The sequence below is a fragment of the Podarcis gaigeae genome (genome assembly GCF_964106915.1).
Source record: "Podarcis gaigeae genome assembly, chromosome: 8".
Taxonomy (NCBI): Eukaryota; Metazoa; Chordata; class Lepidosauria; order Squamata; family Lacertidae; genus Podarcis; species Podarcis gaigeae.
This window is the reverse complement of record NC_139684.1, coordinates 11,326,704-11,343,319: the sequence shown is the minus strand read 5'-3', so window position 1 is coordinate 11,343,319 and position 16,616 is coordinate 11,326,704. Positions and strand designations below refer to the sequence as shown.

The following is a 16,616-nucleotide window of genomic DNA, read 5'->3' as shown; positions in this document are numbered from 1 at the left end:
ACACTGTATTACAGTGTGGTCTGCTGGTTTGAAGGCCCTACAGAGGGTGGTGAATACAGCGCATGATATCATGGGCTATCCCCTGAGTTCGCTAGATGACATCGCAGGAGACCGCTGCCTCAGGAGAGTGAGGAAGATTCTCAGGGACGACGCACACCCCAGCCAGCACATCTTTAATCTCCTACTTTCGGGCAGGAGATACAGAAGTATAGTCAGCTAAACCAACAGGTTAAAGAAAAGTTTTTATCCATGGGCTGCTGAATGGGGGGGGGGGGATAGTGGTGCAATTGACTTCCGACAAGCACACAAAGTGTGAACAAGACTGAGTGTATGTGGCGGGGGGCGGCTCGTTTAATTTCACTGCACACAGGTGGTGTAGTGACAATAAAGGTTCATTATTTTATTACTATTATTATTATTATCTGGGTCCCTCCCCACCGTGCCCCTGCAGTCATTCCTGTGCCACTCACTGGTACCTGAAGTGCATCAGTATGGGCAAGGGGGCAGCCGTGGGGCTGGGACTATTTGCCTGCAGCAGCAAAATGTCGCAGGCCAGCCGTGTCATCACCTGCCACCCCACCCACCCCCATTCAAAGCCATTGGCATTCCCTAGAACTTGGTGGCGATTAAGCCTGCAAATTTCGCATTATACGAAGAAGGGCTTTTTTGTTTTGGCCTGAACTTGCTTCCAACCAAACGTCTTTCATTGAGCCGCCCCGAAGTTCAAGTATTATGAGGAACAGGGAATAATTCGTTCTGGTTAATTAGAATTGGGCTGTGGGCCCAGCTCAAGGCATTCTGCTGCCTGAGAGAAGGGACAAAATGGCGCCACTTTGAACGGACAGAAGCTGACTTAGGCCACTGGCTTTCAGCTGACCGGTTGGGACCCACTGCTGGGTCGCTAGCTGGTCAAAGGCGGGTGTCACAACAGCATAGCCACCATGCAAATATGTGGGGAACTATGAATAACTGTGCCCTCGCAACAGGTTGGAGATTACTGAACTAGGCTGATAGCTGGACTGAAGAAATCAGGGAGCTGCCTTTTACAGAGTCAGGGCATTGGCCCAACCGCGTGACTGGCAACAGTAGGTCGCCAGGGTTTTCTCCCAGCCCTACCTACCACTGGAGACTAGAACTGGGACCTTCTGCTTGCAAGGCAGATGCCCAACCGCTGAACTATGGCCTTTGCCCAATCGTCTCCTGGAGCTGATTTTAAGGAGAGATGGAGATTCTGCTAGTGCACATCCCTTGCACTGGATTTTGCCTGCTGTCCACTGAGGGGGCAGGCTATTTGGGGTGGCCAGGAGAGGGTGCTTAGTATACAGCAGGTGTTAAATATACAGCAGATGTGGAAGGGGATGGCTGTGTGTGCGTGAGTGCATGCATGCGTGCAGGAGCTTAGGAAGCCAGGGCCTGCTCCCTCCAGCATCCGCCACCTGAGGCACTGTCTCCTCTTTTTGCACAACCGCAGGGCCGGCCCTGGATACACGGTGCTGCCATTAACCTCCTTGAGCCGTCAGAGGAGTCTTGAACTAATGGTTGACTCTGTGGTTGCTCCAGTGCTATGGAGCAAGCTCAGAGTTCGAATCAGAGCCTCCTCCGGGTTCTTGCTTTGCAGCTCCTCAATCCACCACGGGGCAGCACCTCTGCGTGTGGATGATGCAAAGCCATTTGAAAAAGGGTTTTGAAGGCTGCAGGGTTTGTGATGCAGGTTGCTAGCTTAAGACACCCTCCAGCTGCCTTCCAGCATTGCAGTGCCAGCAACTATCTAATTCCCTCCAGGGACAAAGTTGGAGCACCAAAGGCTGCGGAACTTTCTGTGTTGCTCACACAAAGCGAAACCACTTCGGATAGATCAAGGCTGTCCTTTGTGTGCCATGCAGATGTTGCAGGGTTTGCCGTTGCCCTATCAGCCCTAACAGCAATTAGATAGTTGCTGGAGGCTAACAACATCTGGAGGGCTAAAGACTCTCCCCAGAACTGAAACAAGTCGGAAGGTATCGCATGGCTGGCTAACGTTGCAAGCTGCGTGCAGAGATAGCATCAGAGAGGAGAGCCAGCCCTTTTCCCAGCCCCAACGCCACAGCACACCACATGAGCATGGCTCACACCACATCAAACAGAGCCCCTCATCCTCCTCTCATCCTCTCAGCACAAGTTCTCTGCCACTTAAGAAAACAGAAACTTCAGAGTTCATTTCTTTAAACATACAATCAAAGGTTTGCTCGTTGCTTTAAACAAAAGCATAGGATTTCAAATGCTGCAGAACTTGTGGTGTTACAACCAATGACCGCTTAAAACACCCCCACCCCACCTGGTTTATCATTCAGGCATGATTTTGCTAAGGGTTAGGTGCATACATGTGACCAGTGCTTTTTTTTCTTTAAAAAAATGTTTAGGGGTACTCTCATTTTCCTACTGATATTGAAATACTGCCCCTCCATGAGGCCAAACTTAGATTCACGGAATGTTTAGGGGTATTTATACCCCCCCCCCGCATCCCCCCATAAAAATAACATGCTGCATGTGAACAAATCAAGCTGAGCATTCCTCTGGTTATTTGTTTGTTTTTGTGTGTGTGCTTTTGTTTTGTTTAACTGTTTTACTTCATACACACCCACACCCACACCCAAAAAGTGCTCCCGGAGTCATTTACAAAAAGCACTAATAAAATACGTGTGAAAAGAAGAAAAGGGGACTGGGACGAAGGAGGGGGGAAGCAAACTAGGCGCAGAAGTCCTTCGAATGAAGGAATGGAAAGAGGTTCAAGGAGAGCGGAGCCCCAACGTCTCCCAAAGGAGAGTCCTGGTGCGGCCCACGGTCTCTCTTTCTGCCAAGTAGCCAGATGGAATCAGCTGCCCCCATCGTTGGGAAAGAGGAACAACAAGTCCAGAGGCCTGTGGGGCAGGGGAACGATAACCCTCTGCTTCTTTGAACTTAAATTTCATGGCTGGTTTTGAGCTGGTTGATTGGTGGAAGAACTCCCACTGCTCACAATATAAATCAGGAATAATGGATTGAGAAGGAAGAGTGGGTGGTTTTTTTTTTTTATCTTTTAGGGGTGCCTGCCTTTGCAGAAGGAAGGAAGGTGACAAGCCTTTAAGACAGCAGGCGGTTAAAACGTTCTGGTGAAGTAAGAGACACTTCAGCAAAGAGAAAGAAAACAAAAAACGAAGAGCATGCCCTTCCCATGCAACAGAGCCCCATGGCGTTCTTATCTTCGTTGAGGAAGTTGCCAGAGAAAATATCTCAGAATGTCAGGCTGGCGTTGCTCCTGGAACATCCAAAACAAACAAGTGATGTTTGACCCGGTGCCCCCGGTGCCTTCAAGCCTGGAATGGAAATTCCTAGCGGTGGGTCACTCCGTCGCTGAAACCTGAACCCCATTTCCAGAGGCAGGTCGTGGAGCCCCAGACGCTGCGCGGTCAGGCTCAACCGGTAGAGGAGCGCTCCGAAGGCAAGCCTTTAGAACAGCAGCCTGAGCAGAGTGAGGGAGAAGAACATGGGGGTCGCGGCGAGGAGTCCCGACGGGCTCCTTGTGGGCGCTCCGGAGCGGCAGTGGCCCGTGTTCTCGCCAATGCAGGCGGCGTAGGCCATGACGTGGGGGATGTAGTTCTGCTCATGGACTCCGTGGAGGAGGTGCGCCATGGGCCCCTTGGCGAAGATGGCCACGTCTTCCCCTCCATGTGTCTCCATGCGCATTGGGACGGCAGACTGAGCCTGGTAGTTGGCATCCGCTAGAGAGGGAGCGGGAAAATGGAGGAAACACTTATCAGGGTGCATTTTGTGGGATGCAATCCATGAGAGGCAGTCAAGTACAACATTCCTTGTTTTCCTAGAGTGGACATGCGAGGGAATGTTTGGTCCAGTCAGTCGAAACTTCCTGTTACTCCTAGCTAGAGCATCCTTCCTTTTGCATGTGATAGAAGTTAGGCATGACCTTACCTGTCCAGGTAACAAAAGGAAGAGTCACGCAGCAACCTTCCTCTTTTTGACTTCCTTCACTTTTGACCAGCTTCTAGCTAGGACTGCTCTGCTAGCTCTCAGCTAGCAGAAGCACTGGGATCATTCCCCCATATGGGGTAGATCCACATGTACATATTTGTAACTAAATCTGCCTTCAGGAATCCAACTGTGAACTGATGTGAGTAAACTTCTTTTATTGAATTTGAATAAGATTGCCATGTCTTTATTCTTTTAAGATGGATTCAAGGGAACTTACAATTCGCCAGGAACGTACAATTCAATCTGAGACAGACTGAATTGTGTAATAGTGAGAGGCTCACACGAGCCTGCAACCAGCTATCTGCTGTGCATATAAAAAGGGGAATGTAACTCTGCTGCATAAAGGAGCTTGATAGCGCAGGTTAGGAAGGATATTAATAAACAATATATCCTCTCCTGCCACCCTGAACATTCCCACACATTTCTCTCTATTCAAGTTATTAGACTTCTTAGCCACTTTGTGCAAGGAGAAAGTCGCGAAGCAACTTAGCGGTATGAAACGCAACCTGATAGAACCAGTGAAGAGTTAGAACCCATCTTAAAATTTAGAGCACTGCCCCCCCGCCCCCCGGTTAGAATTACCACCACCATTATGGCAGAGTGGAAGTGGAGGGAGGGGGGTGTAGGCAGGGGTGACTGGGGGTGGGGTGGGGGTGTCCCCTATAGGCCTGGGACTCACTGAAGTTCACCGTGGACACGTTCTCTCTCTCTCCATCGATGACTCTGTACCCGGGCCCATTCCCGTAGAGGATAGAGGTGAAAGGTTTCTTGTCCACGTCACTCTGCATCGGGGCCAGACCTAAGTTAAGGGGAAAAGAAGAAATGAAGCACTAGACAGACCTTACGCAGCCACTAAAATATTTATTATCATCATCATCGTCGTTGTTGTTGTTGTTGTTGTTATCATTGTCATCATAGTTTAACAACTGTGAATTTGTCGAATCCTCTTTTTTAAAGTCACCCAGTGTGATGGCCTGGGACTCGGGCTCAGACTCGGAACCAGAGGAGTCTCAGGCGGCACTGGATCCTTTGCCTCAGGCGGCACCTGAACCAAGTCTGGGGCCTGATTCTGAAGAGCCCGAGTCTGCACAGGTTTCCCTGCAACAAACACCAGCTGGGCCAAGTCAGGGGCCTGAGCCTGCCCTGGCTCCAGATGCGGGGATGACCTCGTTGCCTTCAGCTGGACCATCACTTACAGCTGCTCCACTACCGGTTTGGTCAGGGGAGGCTGAGGCGGCTCCTGGGTCTAGTAACCCACCCACGTCTCCCGAGCTGCAGAGACTAAGGTCTGAGAGAAGGAGAGACCTGAGTACTCGCAGGAGGAGTGCTCGCCTTCGGGCGAGACAGGGAGGTGAGTCACCAGGGGATCAGGACCAGTCATTACCCCGACAAAGACAAAAGGCTGTTTGCGGGAGCAACATTGCTGTTTGCTAGAACCTGCCTGAGACCCTGTGCCTGACCTTGCCTGGTTTCCTACCTTGTGTCCTGCCTTGGCCCTGTCGGACTGACTTCTCACAGAACCCTTGGATTCAGGACCGGACCTGGACCACGTTGCTCAGGTTACCCCCGGGCCCAGCACACCCAAGCTGTATCAGGGGACAGTGCTGAGGAGGGCTGCACTGAGGAGGAATGGTGGGAGCCACCCCCTCCCCCCGCTCCTGATCCTGAATCTTCCCAGGAGTAGGAGGACAGTATAGATTTGGGTTTGCACAGTGGTTTGCAGAGGGGCACAGTTCAGAAGGCAGAAGCTGGGAAATACTGGATGGGGAACAGCTAGGAGAAGAAACACTGGAAAAGAGAGTCGCTGGACATCATTCCTCTGCTCTGCCCAAGGTCATGAAGAGCTCAGAAAGTCTCAGAACAGAAAGTGCAGAGAGTGCAAGCTCAAGATGTAGGAATGACGTAGATTAATAGGGACAGATGGGAGTAATCCTTAATTGGGAGCACCGCCATTTCTAGGAGATGTGTTCTTTGTTCTCTCACTGTGATTATTAAAGATTCTAACTGGTAAGACCTTCCTTTCGTTTGATCTTCTTATCTACGGCCATGGGGGGAGGAAGCTGATTCCCCGAAGCCTGACAGGTTGGTGGCCGTCGCTTCCTGTGATCTGCCATGGATGCTTTTGTTGAGATTCCTGCATTGCAGGGGGCTGGACTAGATGGCCCCTGGGTTTCCTTCCAGCTTTACGATTCTACGATTCTACCTCCTGTGGGAAGGAGTTCCACAGTTTAACTATGTGCTTGCTACATGAAGAAGGACTTTCTTTCCTCCGTCCTAAGAATCAGCTTCATTGAATACCCATGAGTTCCAGTGTTAAGTTGAGAGGGAGAAAAGCTTTCCTCTGTTCACTTTCTCCAGGTAACACAGTGGGACACCCACAGTTCAATGGCATTTTACTGGTGTTTTATTGAGCAACGGGTCCTTGACAGGATGACTGTGCATTGGTGCGACAGATAAAGGTAAAGTAAAGGGTCCCCTGACAATTAGGTCCAGTTATGGCTGACTCTGGGGTTGCAGCGCTCATCTCGCTTTATTTGCCGAGGGAGCCGGCGTACAGCTTCTGGGTCATGTGTCCAGCATGACTAAGCCACTTCTGGAGAACCAGAGCAGCGCACGGAAACGCCGTTTACCTTCCCGCTGGAGCAGTACCTATTTATCTACTTGCACTTTGACGTGCTTTCAAACAGCTAGGTTGGCAGGAGCAGGGTCCAAGCAACGGGAGCTCACCCCGTCATGGGGATTCAAACCGCCGACCTTCTGATCAGCAAGTCCTAGGCTCTGTGGTTTAACCCACAGTGCCACCCGTGTCCAGAAGCAGGACCCAAATTAACCAGGACGTTAAAGGCATGATAACACTATGGAGTTATGGGATTTGCACTGACTGGAAGTGGCCCAATGTTACCACCCCAATGTTTTTGCCGGCATAAACAGTCTGGGAAACAGGCTTGGGTGTGAATGCCCTTATAGCATCGTGAGCACAAATCACCTTTGGAGAATGCAGCCATGTTCCCCGACAATCTTCGCTTCCCTGAGCTAAACACACCTGGTTCCTCTTAGCCTTTCCAATCTTTGTTTGAAACCTTTCTAGTTTGCCCATGTTCTTCTTTAAGTGCAGTAATCCCACCTGCATTTCAGCAAGGCAGGGCTAGGTGGCAATTCCTGAGAAATAGATGCCCTGCCGGTTTTAACCATTTTAACAACAACTTTACTTATACCCTGCTCAGCTGACTGGGTTGCCCCAGCCACTCTGGGAGATTTTGTAAGGTTTAACCAAGTTCCAGCGTAATAAAACTACATTAAAAAACCAAACATTAAAAATTTTTTGATACAGGGCTGCCTTCAGATGTATTCTAAATGTTGTGTAGGTTTTTTTTTTATCTCCTTGACATCTGGTGGGAGGGCATTCCACAGGGTGGGCACCACTACCGAGAAGGCCCTCTACCTGGTTTCCTGTAACCTCGCTTCTCACAGGGAGGAAACAGCCAGAAGGCCCTCAGAGCTGGACCTCAATGTCTGGGCTGAACAATGCGGGTGGAGACACTCCTTCAGGTCTACTGGGCCAAGGCCGTTTAGGGCTTTAAAGGTCAGCACCAACACTTTGAATTGTGCTCGGAAACGTACTGGGAGCCAGTGAAGATCCTTTAGGACCGGGGTTATATGATCCCAGTGGCCGCTCCCAGTCACCAGTCTAGCTGCCACATTCTGGATTAGTTGTAGTTTCCAAGTCACCTTCAAAGGTAGCCCCATGCAGAGCACATTGCAGTAGTCCAAGCGACAGCCAGATCATGCACCACTCTGGCCAGACAGTCTGTGAGCAACGATTAACCATTCTGCGCTGAATTTCATGGCATGCAGCAGTGTTTGCATTCCTCTGCAGTTCGGCTTCTGCCAAAATGTTATTAGTTTCCCTGTCTTCTGTGGCAAGAGTATGTAACTTACACAATTCATGTAATTAATTAGATAAATTGTGTTGTTATTACGTTATTCCACACCATTCATTTCAATGTAAATGGTGCAAAACAATGTAATCCATTTCGTACTGTTTGCAGACTGAAAGCAACCGCGGCAGCAGTGAACGCCTAATTGATTTCTGCTACATTGATTTATGTTCCAAACACAAGACAAGTTAGTGAACCTCGGTAATTTCCACTCCTGTTTCTGTTTTCATGTGAATTTTCTAACATCCCTGATTGTCAGCAGGGGTCCTGTTTTGTTGCAGGAAAGCAGAATGAATCTGTAGTTATTTTTTAAGAAAAACTAAAACCATGCCTGCCTGCTAGAAGTTTGTAACTCTGCTCTGGGAAATATTCCAAAACACTGTAAACGTTAGCCACAAATGTTTCTTTGGAAATTAGCGTGGAAATTGCTCCAGCAAACCCTCAGGGGGTGGATCTGCAATTATCTTTACAGAGAATAAGTATGTGGACAGACCCACAAACACATGCCCAACACCCACACGGGACACCCACTTCAGTCGGTCATCTCCAAGAATAAGGCTGGTTGATGTGAAAGCAGAAAGATGTCTGGAGAGCACCTGAAACTCTTTGCTTGTAAGCCCAAGATAGGGTTGTCCTGTGTCAGGAATTTCCCAGACATAGCTGGGAATCGGCTGTCGGAAGCAGGGGCCGGGTGTCAGGGGCTGGACTGAGGAGGAATGGTGGGGATCGCTGCCCCCCCCTTCTCCTGAACCTTCCTGAGAACAGGAGGACCGTATAGATTTAGAACAGTGGTTTGCAGAAGGGCATAGCTCAGAGGCTGCAGAGGGGAAATATTGGGAGGGGAACAGCAGGGGAGAGACAGCTGACAGACTCAGTGTCTTTGGAAAGTATTCCTGACTCCACCCTCCCAGGACCAGGCAGCCATTGAGAGTAGTAGAACAGAAAGTGAAGAGGCAGAAAGCTCAGATCAGCCAATGTAGGGATGACGTATAATAGGAGAGACGGAGCTGGTGGAACTTTACTCGCAGTGACGCCATTATTTAAGGGAAACTACATTCCTTCTCTCTCTGTGAACATTGAATAAATTACTTGGTAAGGCTTCTTCTTGTTTATCTGGTTCTTGGCTACCGCCATGGGAGGGGTAGGATTCTCTGAAGCCTGACACCAGGTGGAAATTGTTGAAATGTCTGGACAAATACAGGCATACAGCAACCCGTGTCGGTAGTGTCGTTTTGGGCGATGTCCCTTAAAAATAGCTCAAAACCTTCTTCTTTTTAGATTTTGAAAAAAAAAAGCGCGCTCAACAACTTTGGCAACCTGAGGCAGAGCAGTTGCCTGCCCCTCCATTCCAATGACAGAAACTGACCAGCTTGGTAGCTGAATTGTACTTCGGTACTGCACCTCTCTCTACATTAAAACAACAACAAAGAGTCCCACATTTTCAAGCTGCAATGAAGTAGGAAAAGATGATGGGAACGGGGGGAGATGAAAACACTACTGCGACTCTTAAATGTCAAGAATGGCCCCTCCAGGTGGCTGCAAACTGCGACCATTGGGCATGTTTAACCTCTCATCTACGCCGTGGATGTCAGCTTGTGTGCGTGTCAACATACCAAAAATGGGATTGCCGCGGGGAGTATACCCTCCAAAAGTGAAGACGTGGGAATGATCTGCAGTAACCACGGTCAGGGTATCCTCAGAAGAGGTCATGATATCAGCCCGGCCAATTGCCCGATCCATCTCCACAGCTTCATGCAAAGCCTGCTTTGCTTTTCCTTCGTGGTGTCCATGGTCAATCCTGCCTCCTGCGGAAGGAATTATTAGAATCAGAAAACTGTCAGAAGCGCCCCAATTGTCCTCTAGTCCCAACCCTTACAATGCAGGAATTGCTGCTGAAGAATCTCTGGCAGATGGCCATCCAATCTCTGCTTAAATATCTCCAGCAAAGGAGAGCCCACCAACACTCCAATATTATCACCATTACTATAATTGAATTTGTACTCTGCCCTTCAGAATTCGGATTCTGAAATTCCCAGGGCAGTACATAACAATATGTTAGGATACACAAATTTATACAAACATCTTCCATAAAACCAGCAATTTATATAAGAAAACCAGCCACCAGAAACCAAAATCAGAGACAATCAGTCCTTAACCTGTTTCATATGTTGTTGTTTTACCGCCAACAGACCACAGTCAGAATGCAGTTTGTTTCAACCATGGTTTGGTGTTATGTGTGAACTTGGCCACGGTTTGCTTGGCAACCCCACCCCAGATGCTCACCGAGCTACAAAGGCTCGAGGGCAAGAGCAGCTGGAAAGCAAACCATACTTTGAAGAAGCAAACCATGGTTTGTTTGTCTGTGGGGCAACTCATGGCTTGCTAAACCAACAATGGCTTAAAAGAAACCACGGTGTTGTGTTGGATATGAACCAAGGGTTTCTTCATTCCTTTGGTGCTTTAAGAATATAAGAAGGTCCTGCTAGATCAGGCCAATGGCCCATCTAGTTCTGCTGTCACCCTCCACAATTGCTGCATAACTGGCCTTTGAATCAGCATGCAGGAACAGTGGTCCCTCCTACAATGGTCCCTTGCCTTCTCCACACCGTCTTCCTCCTCTCACCTTCTACTAGAAGGAAGAACCCAAGAGGGTTCTTCTGGAGGATTTTGAGGGCCACCTCCACCATTTCCGTCAGAGAAGGGTCTGTTTCGTTGTTCCTGTTCAGCTCGTACACCAGGTCAATCGGCTCAAAGAGGCCTGCGGACGAAAGCCAGAGGTGTGAGTGACAGCCTCGTTAACTCTCATGCTCCATTCGAGTCCCTGATCTCACTTAAATAATGATTTAGTCTGTGTATTACATGTTTGCATTTCTCCACAACGCTGGCATAGCATGCAGCCAACATAGTCAGGGCCGGCTCTAACATTGGACAGAGTCAGCTGGCTGCTTCAGGCAGCAGATGCGAAGGGTGTTTGAGGCACACATGTTGCCTAATAATATTTTTTATTATTTTTTATTAAATATGTATACCACCCTTCATCAGTGGATCTCAGGGTGGTTCACAACATTAAAAATACACAAAAGACATAATAAAAATAAGAACGAAAACAAACCAATAATCTCCCCCTCCCACAACACATATAAAAGGGCATTGGCTGTTAATCAGCCAAAGGCCTGGTTGAAGAGGAACATTTTTGCCTGGCGCCTAAAGGTGTATAATGAAGGTGCCAGGCGAACTTCCCTGGGGAGAGAATTCCACAAACAGGGAGCCACTGCAGATAAGGCCCGTTCTTGTGTTGCCACCCTCAGGACCTCGCATGGAGGAGGTACATGAAGAAGGGCCTCAAATGATGGACACAGAGTTGGTTTATATGGGGTGAGGAGGTCTCTGAGGTATTGTAGTCCTGAGCAGTTTAAGGGCTTATAGGTAAAAACCAGCACTTTGAATTGGGCCCAGAAACTAATTGGCAGCCAGTGCATTATGCTCAAACGGCCTCGCCGTGGCAACCCAGCCGCCAAATTCTGCACCAGCTGATGTTTCTGAGCCATCTTCAGAGGCAGCCCCATGTACTGCAGTAATCTAACCCTCCTGGTCGATTGTTTGGGAGCTTCATAAGCTTTCTTCTGCCCGAAAATCACAGCGACCGATGCCAACAGACATCGGCACATTTAGGGATCCGCAGAGTTTGTGCAGCTTGCATAAGAGACCTCAGCAACTCAGCATTTTGGCTAATCTACTTTATTTACATATAAGCACTGCAACATGGCTCCCTCTCTCTCTAGCATCAGACAGCAAAATGAAAGAACATCCTGTCTCCATCACTTTCCACCCTGTTGAGTCAAAATGTATATCGTCATGTGATAGACAACAATCCCATGACTGCAATCACAGAGCAGGAATTCTAACAGTTACCAACGCATAGACAACAGTAGTTAGGTTGTCTCTGTCCAGACAGGGGTGCACCTGGGCCACCAGCCGAAGCTGATGGAAGGCACTCGGGGCCACTGAGGCCACCTGAGCCTTGAGCAACAGCAAAGGATCCAGGAAGACCTCCAAGCTACATACCCACTCCTTCAGAGGAAGTGTAACTCCCTCAAGAGCAGTCAACCTCCCATGTATTTGGTCTAGGAAACCACCCACTAAGATTGCCTCTGTCTTATCTGGATTGAGCTTCAGTTTGTTGGCTCTCATCCAGTCCATTACTGAGGCAAGGCAATGGTCCAGCACTTCCACTGCCTCACCTGCAGATGTAAAGGAGAAATAGAGCTGAGTGCCATCAGCCTATTGCTGACAACGTAATCCAAAATTCTGGATCACCCCCCATGAACTAGAAACTCACCCATTAAATAGTCCACCTTGTTCAGGTCAAGCTTCATCAGTTCTGTCCGATTCCACACATAAAAGGCGTTCTGGGGAGGGGAGAGAGAGAGAGAGAAGAATCAATTTGCCACTGAGGAGCACCTTTAGTGGTCGTCTACTAAACTGGTGCACTGATGAGGTGAAATAGCAGTACTTCCAAGGGATTGTATGGATTGGGCCCCTCTCATCAAGGCCACTGGGTTTGTTTTCATGACTATAGTAGAGTGTGAGGATGACCAGGAGGAGAACTGGGACCAAACAGATCCCCAACTGGGATTGTCATCATTGTTGTGGGTTTGGGGGGATCAGTCTGGGTGATGCCCCCAGTCCTTTCCAGTTCTTGGGGTCCTATAAAAGGTAAAAAAGATAAAGGACCCCTGGACAGTTAAGTCCAGTCAAAGGCGACTATGGGGTTGCAGCGCTCATCTCGCTTTCAGGCTGAGGGAGCTGTTGTTTGTCCACAGACAGCTTTCTGGGTCATGCGGCCAGCATGACCAAACCGCTTCTGGCACAACAGAACACCGTGACCAGAGCACATGAAAACACCATTTACCTTCCCGCTGCAGCGGTACCTATTTATCTACTTGTGCTGGTGTGCTTTCGAATTGCTAGGTTGGCAGGAGCTGGGACAGAGCAACGAGAGCTCACCCCACCATGGGGATTTGAACCACCAACCTTCTGACCGGCAAGCCCAAGAGGCTCAGTGGTTTAGACTACAGTGCCATGAGGTCTTATATCCAGCGAGGGTCAGGATCTAAGAGAAGATTCTGTTGCTGAACTGGTTAGACAGGTTTCTTTGTAAGTCATTGACCTTAGCTGGCCATATAAGTGTCCTGATCAGCATCCCAGAAGAATGAGCCACAAGAGCTACAACTGAAGGATGGTTCCCTCCAGGCTCATGGACCCCACTCTCCTTGCTGCTAGGTAGGAGAACAAGAGACAGAGAGCTGAGCCGGAAACAGGTTGGCAGCTGGAAGACCAAAGACCCGCTTGCTCTGTGCTGGACCCCAAGGAGTGACTGATGGAGACGCAATATCTGTTGGAGCATCAATGCCGTGAACATCTCATGCTCAGGTTGGATATTTGTGTGAATCAAACCGTATATTCTACAGACCCCGCAGCCTCTGCCAACCTTCACCCCAAGGAAATCAAACTCTGGGAAAGTCCCTGGCTGCTCGAGATTGGGGTGGGGTGGAACATCATTGCAATCATAATCGCCACTCCAGACTTCACCGGGAGGGTTCCAGAAATGTCCCATTTACCTTATCTTTTGGTTTTGTCTTCCTCCATGCCTCAATGAGGTTCCTGCCATCCAGCCGAGTCCCCCTGAACTTCTCCTCGTTCGGATATTCCACATCGCTGGTGTTCTTGGGGAACATGTACTTCCGACCCCCTCCCATAATCACCTGAGCAGGAGGCAAGGAAAGGAGTCTGTTTCTACCTGGCATGCAAGGTGAGCATGGACATCACAGTATCGCTTGGATCGAAAAGACTTTCAGAGCGGCTGTGATGGCCTGGGAATCCGATTCAGAGGCTGAACCGGAGGAATCCCAGCCTGCACAGGAGTCCCCGCCTCCAGGGCTGGCTGAACTGGGGCAGGGCCTTGATTCTGAAGCGCCTGCACCTGTGCCGGATCCTCAGGAGCAGGCACCAGGTGAATCCACTCTGGCTCCAGAGGTGGTTGAGGACTCAGTGCCTACAGGTGAGTCTCCCCCTGGGCCCAGTAACCCTCCAGCCTCTCCTGAACTGCAGAGGCTCAGGGCAGAGAGGCGAAGGGAACTGGTTTCTCCCAGGAGGAGTGCTCGTCTTAAGGCAAGGAGAGGCGGGTCTCCTGGGGGCCGGGACCGCCCCTGGCCTCAGAGAAGGGCCAGTCAGCCCGGTCCCAGGTTGCGGGAGCAACGTCGTTGTTGAGTACCTGTTCCTGCCCGGACCCAGACCTGACCCTCCAGTGTTCCTGTCCCCGCCCGGCTTCCTGCTTCGGACCTCGCCCCGCTCCTTGTGAACTGTTTCCAGGCTAGTGACCCAGGACCGGACCTTGACTACGCCAACGGTAACCTTCCCCCTGGGACCAACACAGTGGCTTGCGAAGCTTGAGGCTGCAGTTAGAAGAGGATGATGTGCTCAGCTGAGAAAAAAGATACCAGTGGCTGAGCTAAGGCCATCCTGCCTCCTGACTGGGCAAGGTTTTGGTGCAGGGCCACAGGCCAGTGGTGAGACATGTGAGGAAAGCCTCAGGTTCAATCCCTAGAAAAATGCAACCTGTGCTGTTGATAGAAGTAGTACAACTCATGCAAGACATTGGCGACTAATATACACACAAGAATTACCAAAATAATTATACATTCTTTATCAACCTTCTGAGAATAATACAAAACCTTGTGCAAAGCCACAGAGACTTACGAACTACCCTATCGAGGACTGGGGAAAGCTAGTGGAATATTGGGAATGTATAAGTGATAATAACGTTAGTGGCATTTAAAGAAGCTCTGTAAAAATCTAAGAAACATTGTAAGAAAGAAAAACAGGTGTGGAAGGGTGTGCTAAAAGGCAATAGCAAATTTAGGAAATGTGTAATCAAAAAGTTTAATTTGGACGATTGTCAGAGAGGCTGAAGGAAGCCCAAAAACGAGAAAATTTGTTAAAGTTGTAATGTGGTACGATATGTATTTGTCTTGATGAAAATTAATAAAACATTATAAAAAAGGGGGGGGGAGAGACTTACGAACTACCCAACCTAAGATGAGCTTATAATGTCTGGTTTCAATGGATTTTTCAAATGCTTTTGTTTTCTTTATCTTTTTAGGCTTTGCACAAGGTTTTGTATTTTTCTCAGAAGATGGATAAAGAATGTATAATTATTTTGGTAATTATTGTGAGTGTATCAGTCGCCAACGTGTTGCATCAGGTTCAATCCCTGGCAGAGAGTTACAGAGCAGGTAAAAAAAAAAAGAGGTAAATGACCCCTGGACGGCTAAGTCCAGTCAAAGCAACTATGGGGTTCCCTCGCTTTCAGGCCAAGGGAGCCGGTGTTTGTCCACAGACAGCTTTCCAGGTCATGCAGCCAGCATGACTAAATTGCTTCTGGTGCAATGTGACACCGTGATGGAAAACAGAGTGCACGGAAACGCCATTTACTTTCCCGCTGCAGCGGTACCTATTTATCTACTTGCACTGGTGTGCTTTTGAACTGCTAGGTTGGCAGAAGCTGGGACAGAGCAACAGGAGCTCACCCCGTTGCGGGGATTTGAACTGCCCACCTTCCGATTGGCAAGCCCAAGAGGCTCAGTGGTTTAGACCACAGCGCCACCTGCCTCCCTAGTTACAGAGCAGGCTGGCTGGAGTGCTGCTTCTCTGCCCAAGACCCTGCAAAGCTGCTGCCGGCCAGAGCAGCAGGTCCTGAGCCTGATGGGCAACAAAGCAGCTTAGGGCATGTGCATCCTGCTCAGTTCTGGCACGGTGTCTACTGCAGCGTCCGACGGGCTCCCGCGATAAGGCAGGCAAGCAACCGGGAATGCGAGTCAAGGTGGACAGTTTGTTCCAGTGTAAACAGAACACCGTCTGACTCAGCAGGGTGTATCTAAGGACCTTTCCATGTTCTGGACATTTTTTCATGCCACTTTGGCTCTGGGGCGAACGAGAACACCTTGGCTCCAGTTTTGTGGGACAACTGCAGGAATTGTGGTTGTAAGACCTGGATAAACAAACCTCCCAAAATGAGGTTTCAAAGAACCTCCTCTCTCATTCTGCTCAGTTTCCACTTTGCACCGGTTCAGACAAAATAGAAAAGGGGCCTCAGGTGGAGTGTTAGAATGTTAATAGAAAACTTGGCCCAAGAAGGGAATTGCTGAGCAGGCAGTAGAGCATAGCTGTCAAGTTGCAGATTTGAAAATAAGGGACCAGCAGCCACAAAAATAAGGGTTCAGCAGCCAAAATAAGGGATTTTAGTCAACCAGCTGAAATATGAAGTTAAAAGGGACCAGATACTTTTTGAGAGCAGCGCCGGTTTTTAGCCCTTCGTTTCCAGAGGTTGCTGCTCAAGACACCAGCTGATGAAACGCTGCAATTAAATAACTACAAGCAGCAACCACTTTTCGCGCAAAACGAAGCCCAAGCTATGAAGATGCTGCTGCAGTTCTGTATCTTTTCTCTCATGCTCCATCTGCAGCTCTCAGTTCCATCAGGCAGGGCGGGAGGAGGGGGGGGGAATAGCGCCCGAAGTAAACCCGCAGATCAGACCATCTATGCTAGTCTACCACTACAAATCTATGGAAGAAACGCTTGCGGTCCTTCCTCCGCTTTCCCCCCTCTATGGTT

At 49.2% G+C, this 16,616-nt stretch overlaps 1 protein-coding gene across 3 annotated transcripts in view; it reads right to left on the bottom strand.

Annotated features, from left to right (window-relative positions):
• Positions 1-407: 407 nt before the first annotated feature.
• ALPL (alkaline phosphatase, biomineralization associated) overlaps positions 408-16,616 on the bottom strand; it is a 59,229-nt gene continuing 43,020 nt past the window's right edge. For 2 of the 3 annotated variants that reach the window (XM_083750245.1, XM_083750246.1), the window contains exons 7-12: positions 13,565-13,708; positions 12,283-12,352; positions 10,567-10,701; positions 9,557-9,748; positions 4,685-4,804; positions 408-3,737 (exon numbers count right to left, since the gene is read on the bottom strand). In XM_083750245.1, coding sequence (XP_083606371.1) covers positions 3,466-3,737; positions 4,685-4,804; positions 9,557-9,748; positions 10,567-10,701; positions 12,283-12,352; positions 13,565-13,708 — 933 coding nt within the window. In that variant the 3' untranslated portion in view covers positions 408-3,465. The remainder of the gene's footprint in view (positions 3,738-4,684; positions 4,805-9,556; positions 9,749-10,566; positions 10,702-12,282; positions 12,353-13,564; positions 13,709-16,616) is intronic. The other variant, XR_014567017.1, reaches the window with a different exon arrangement.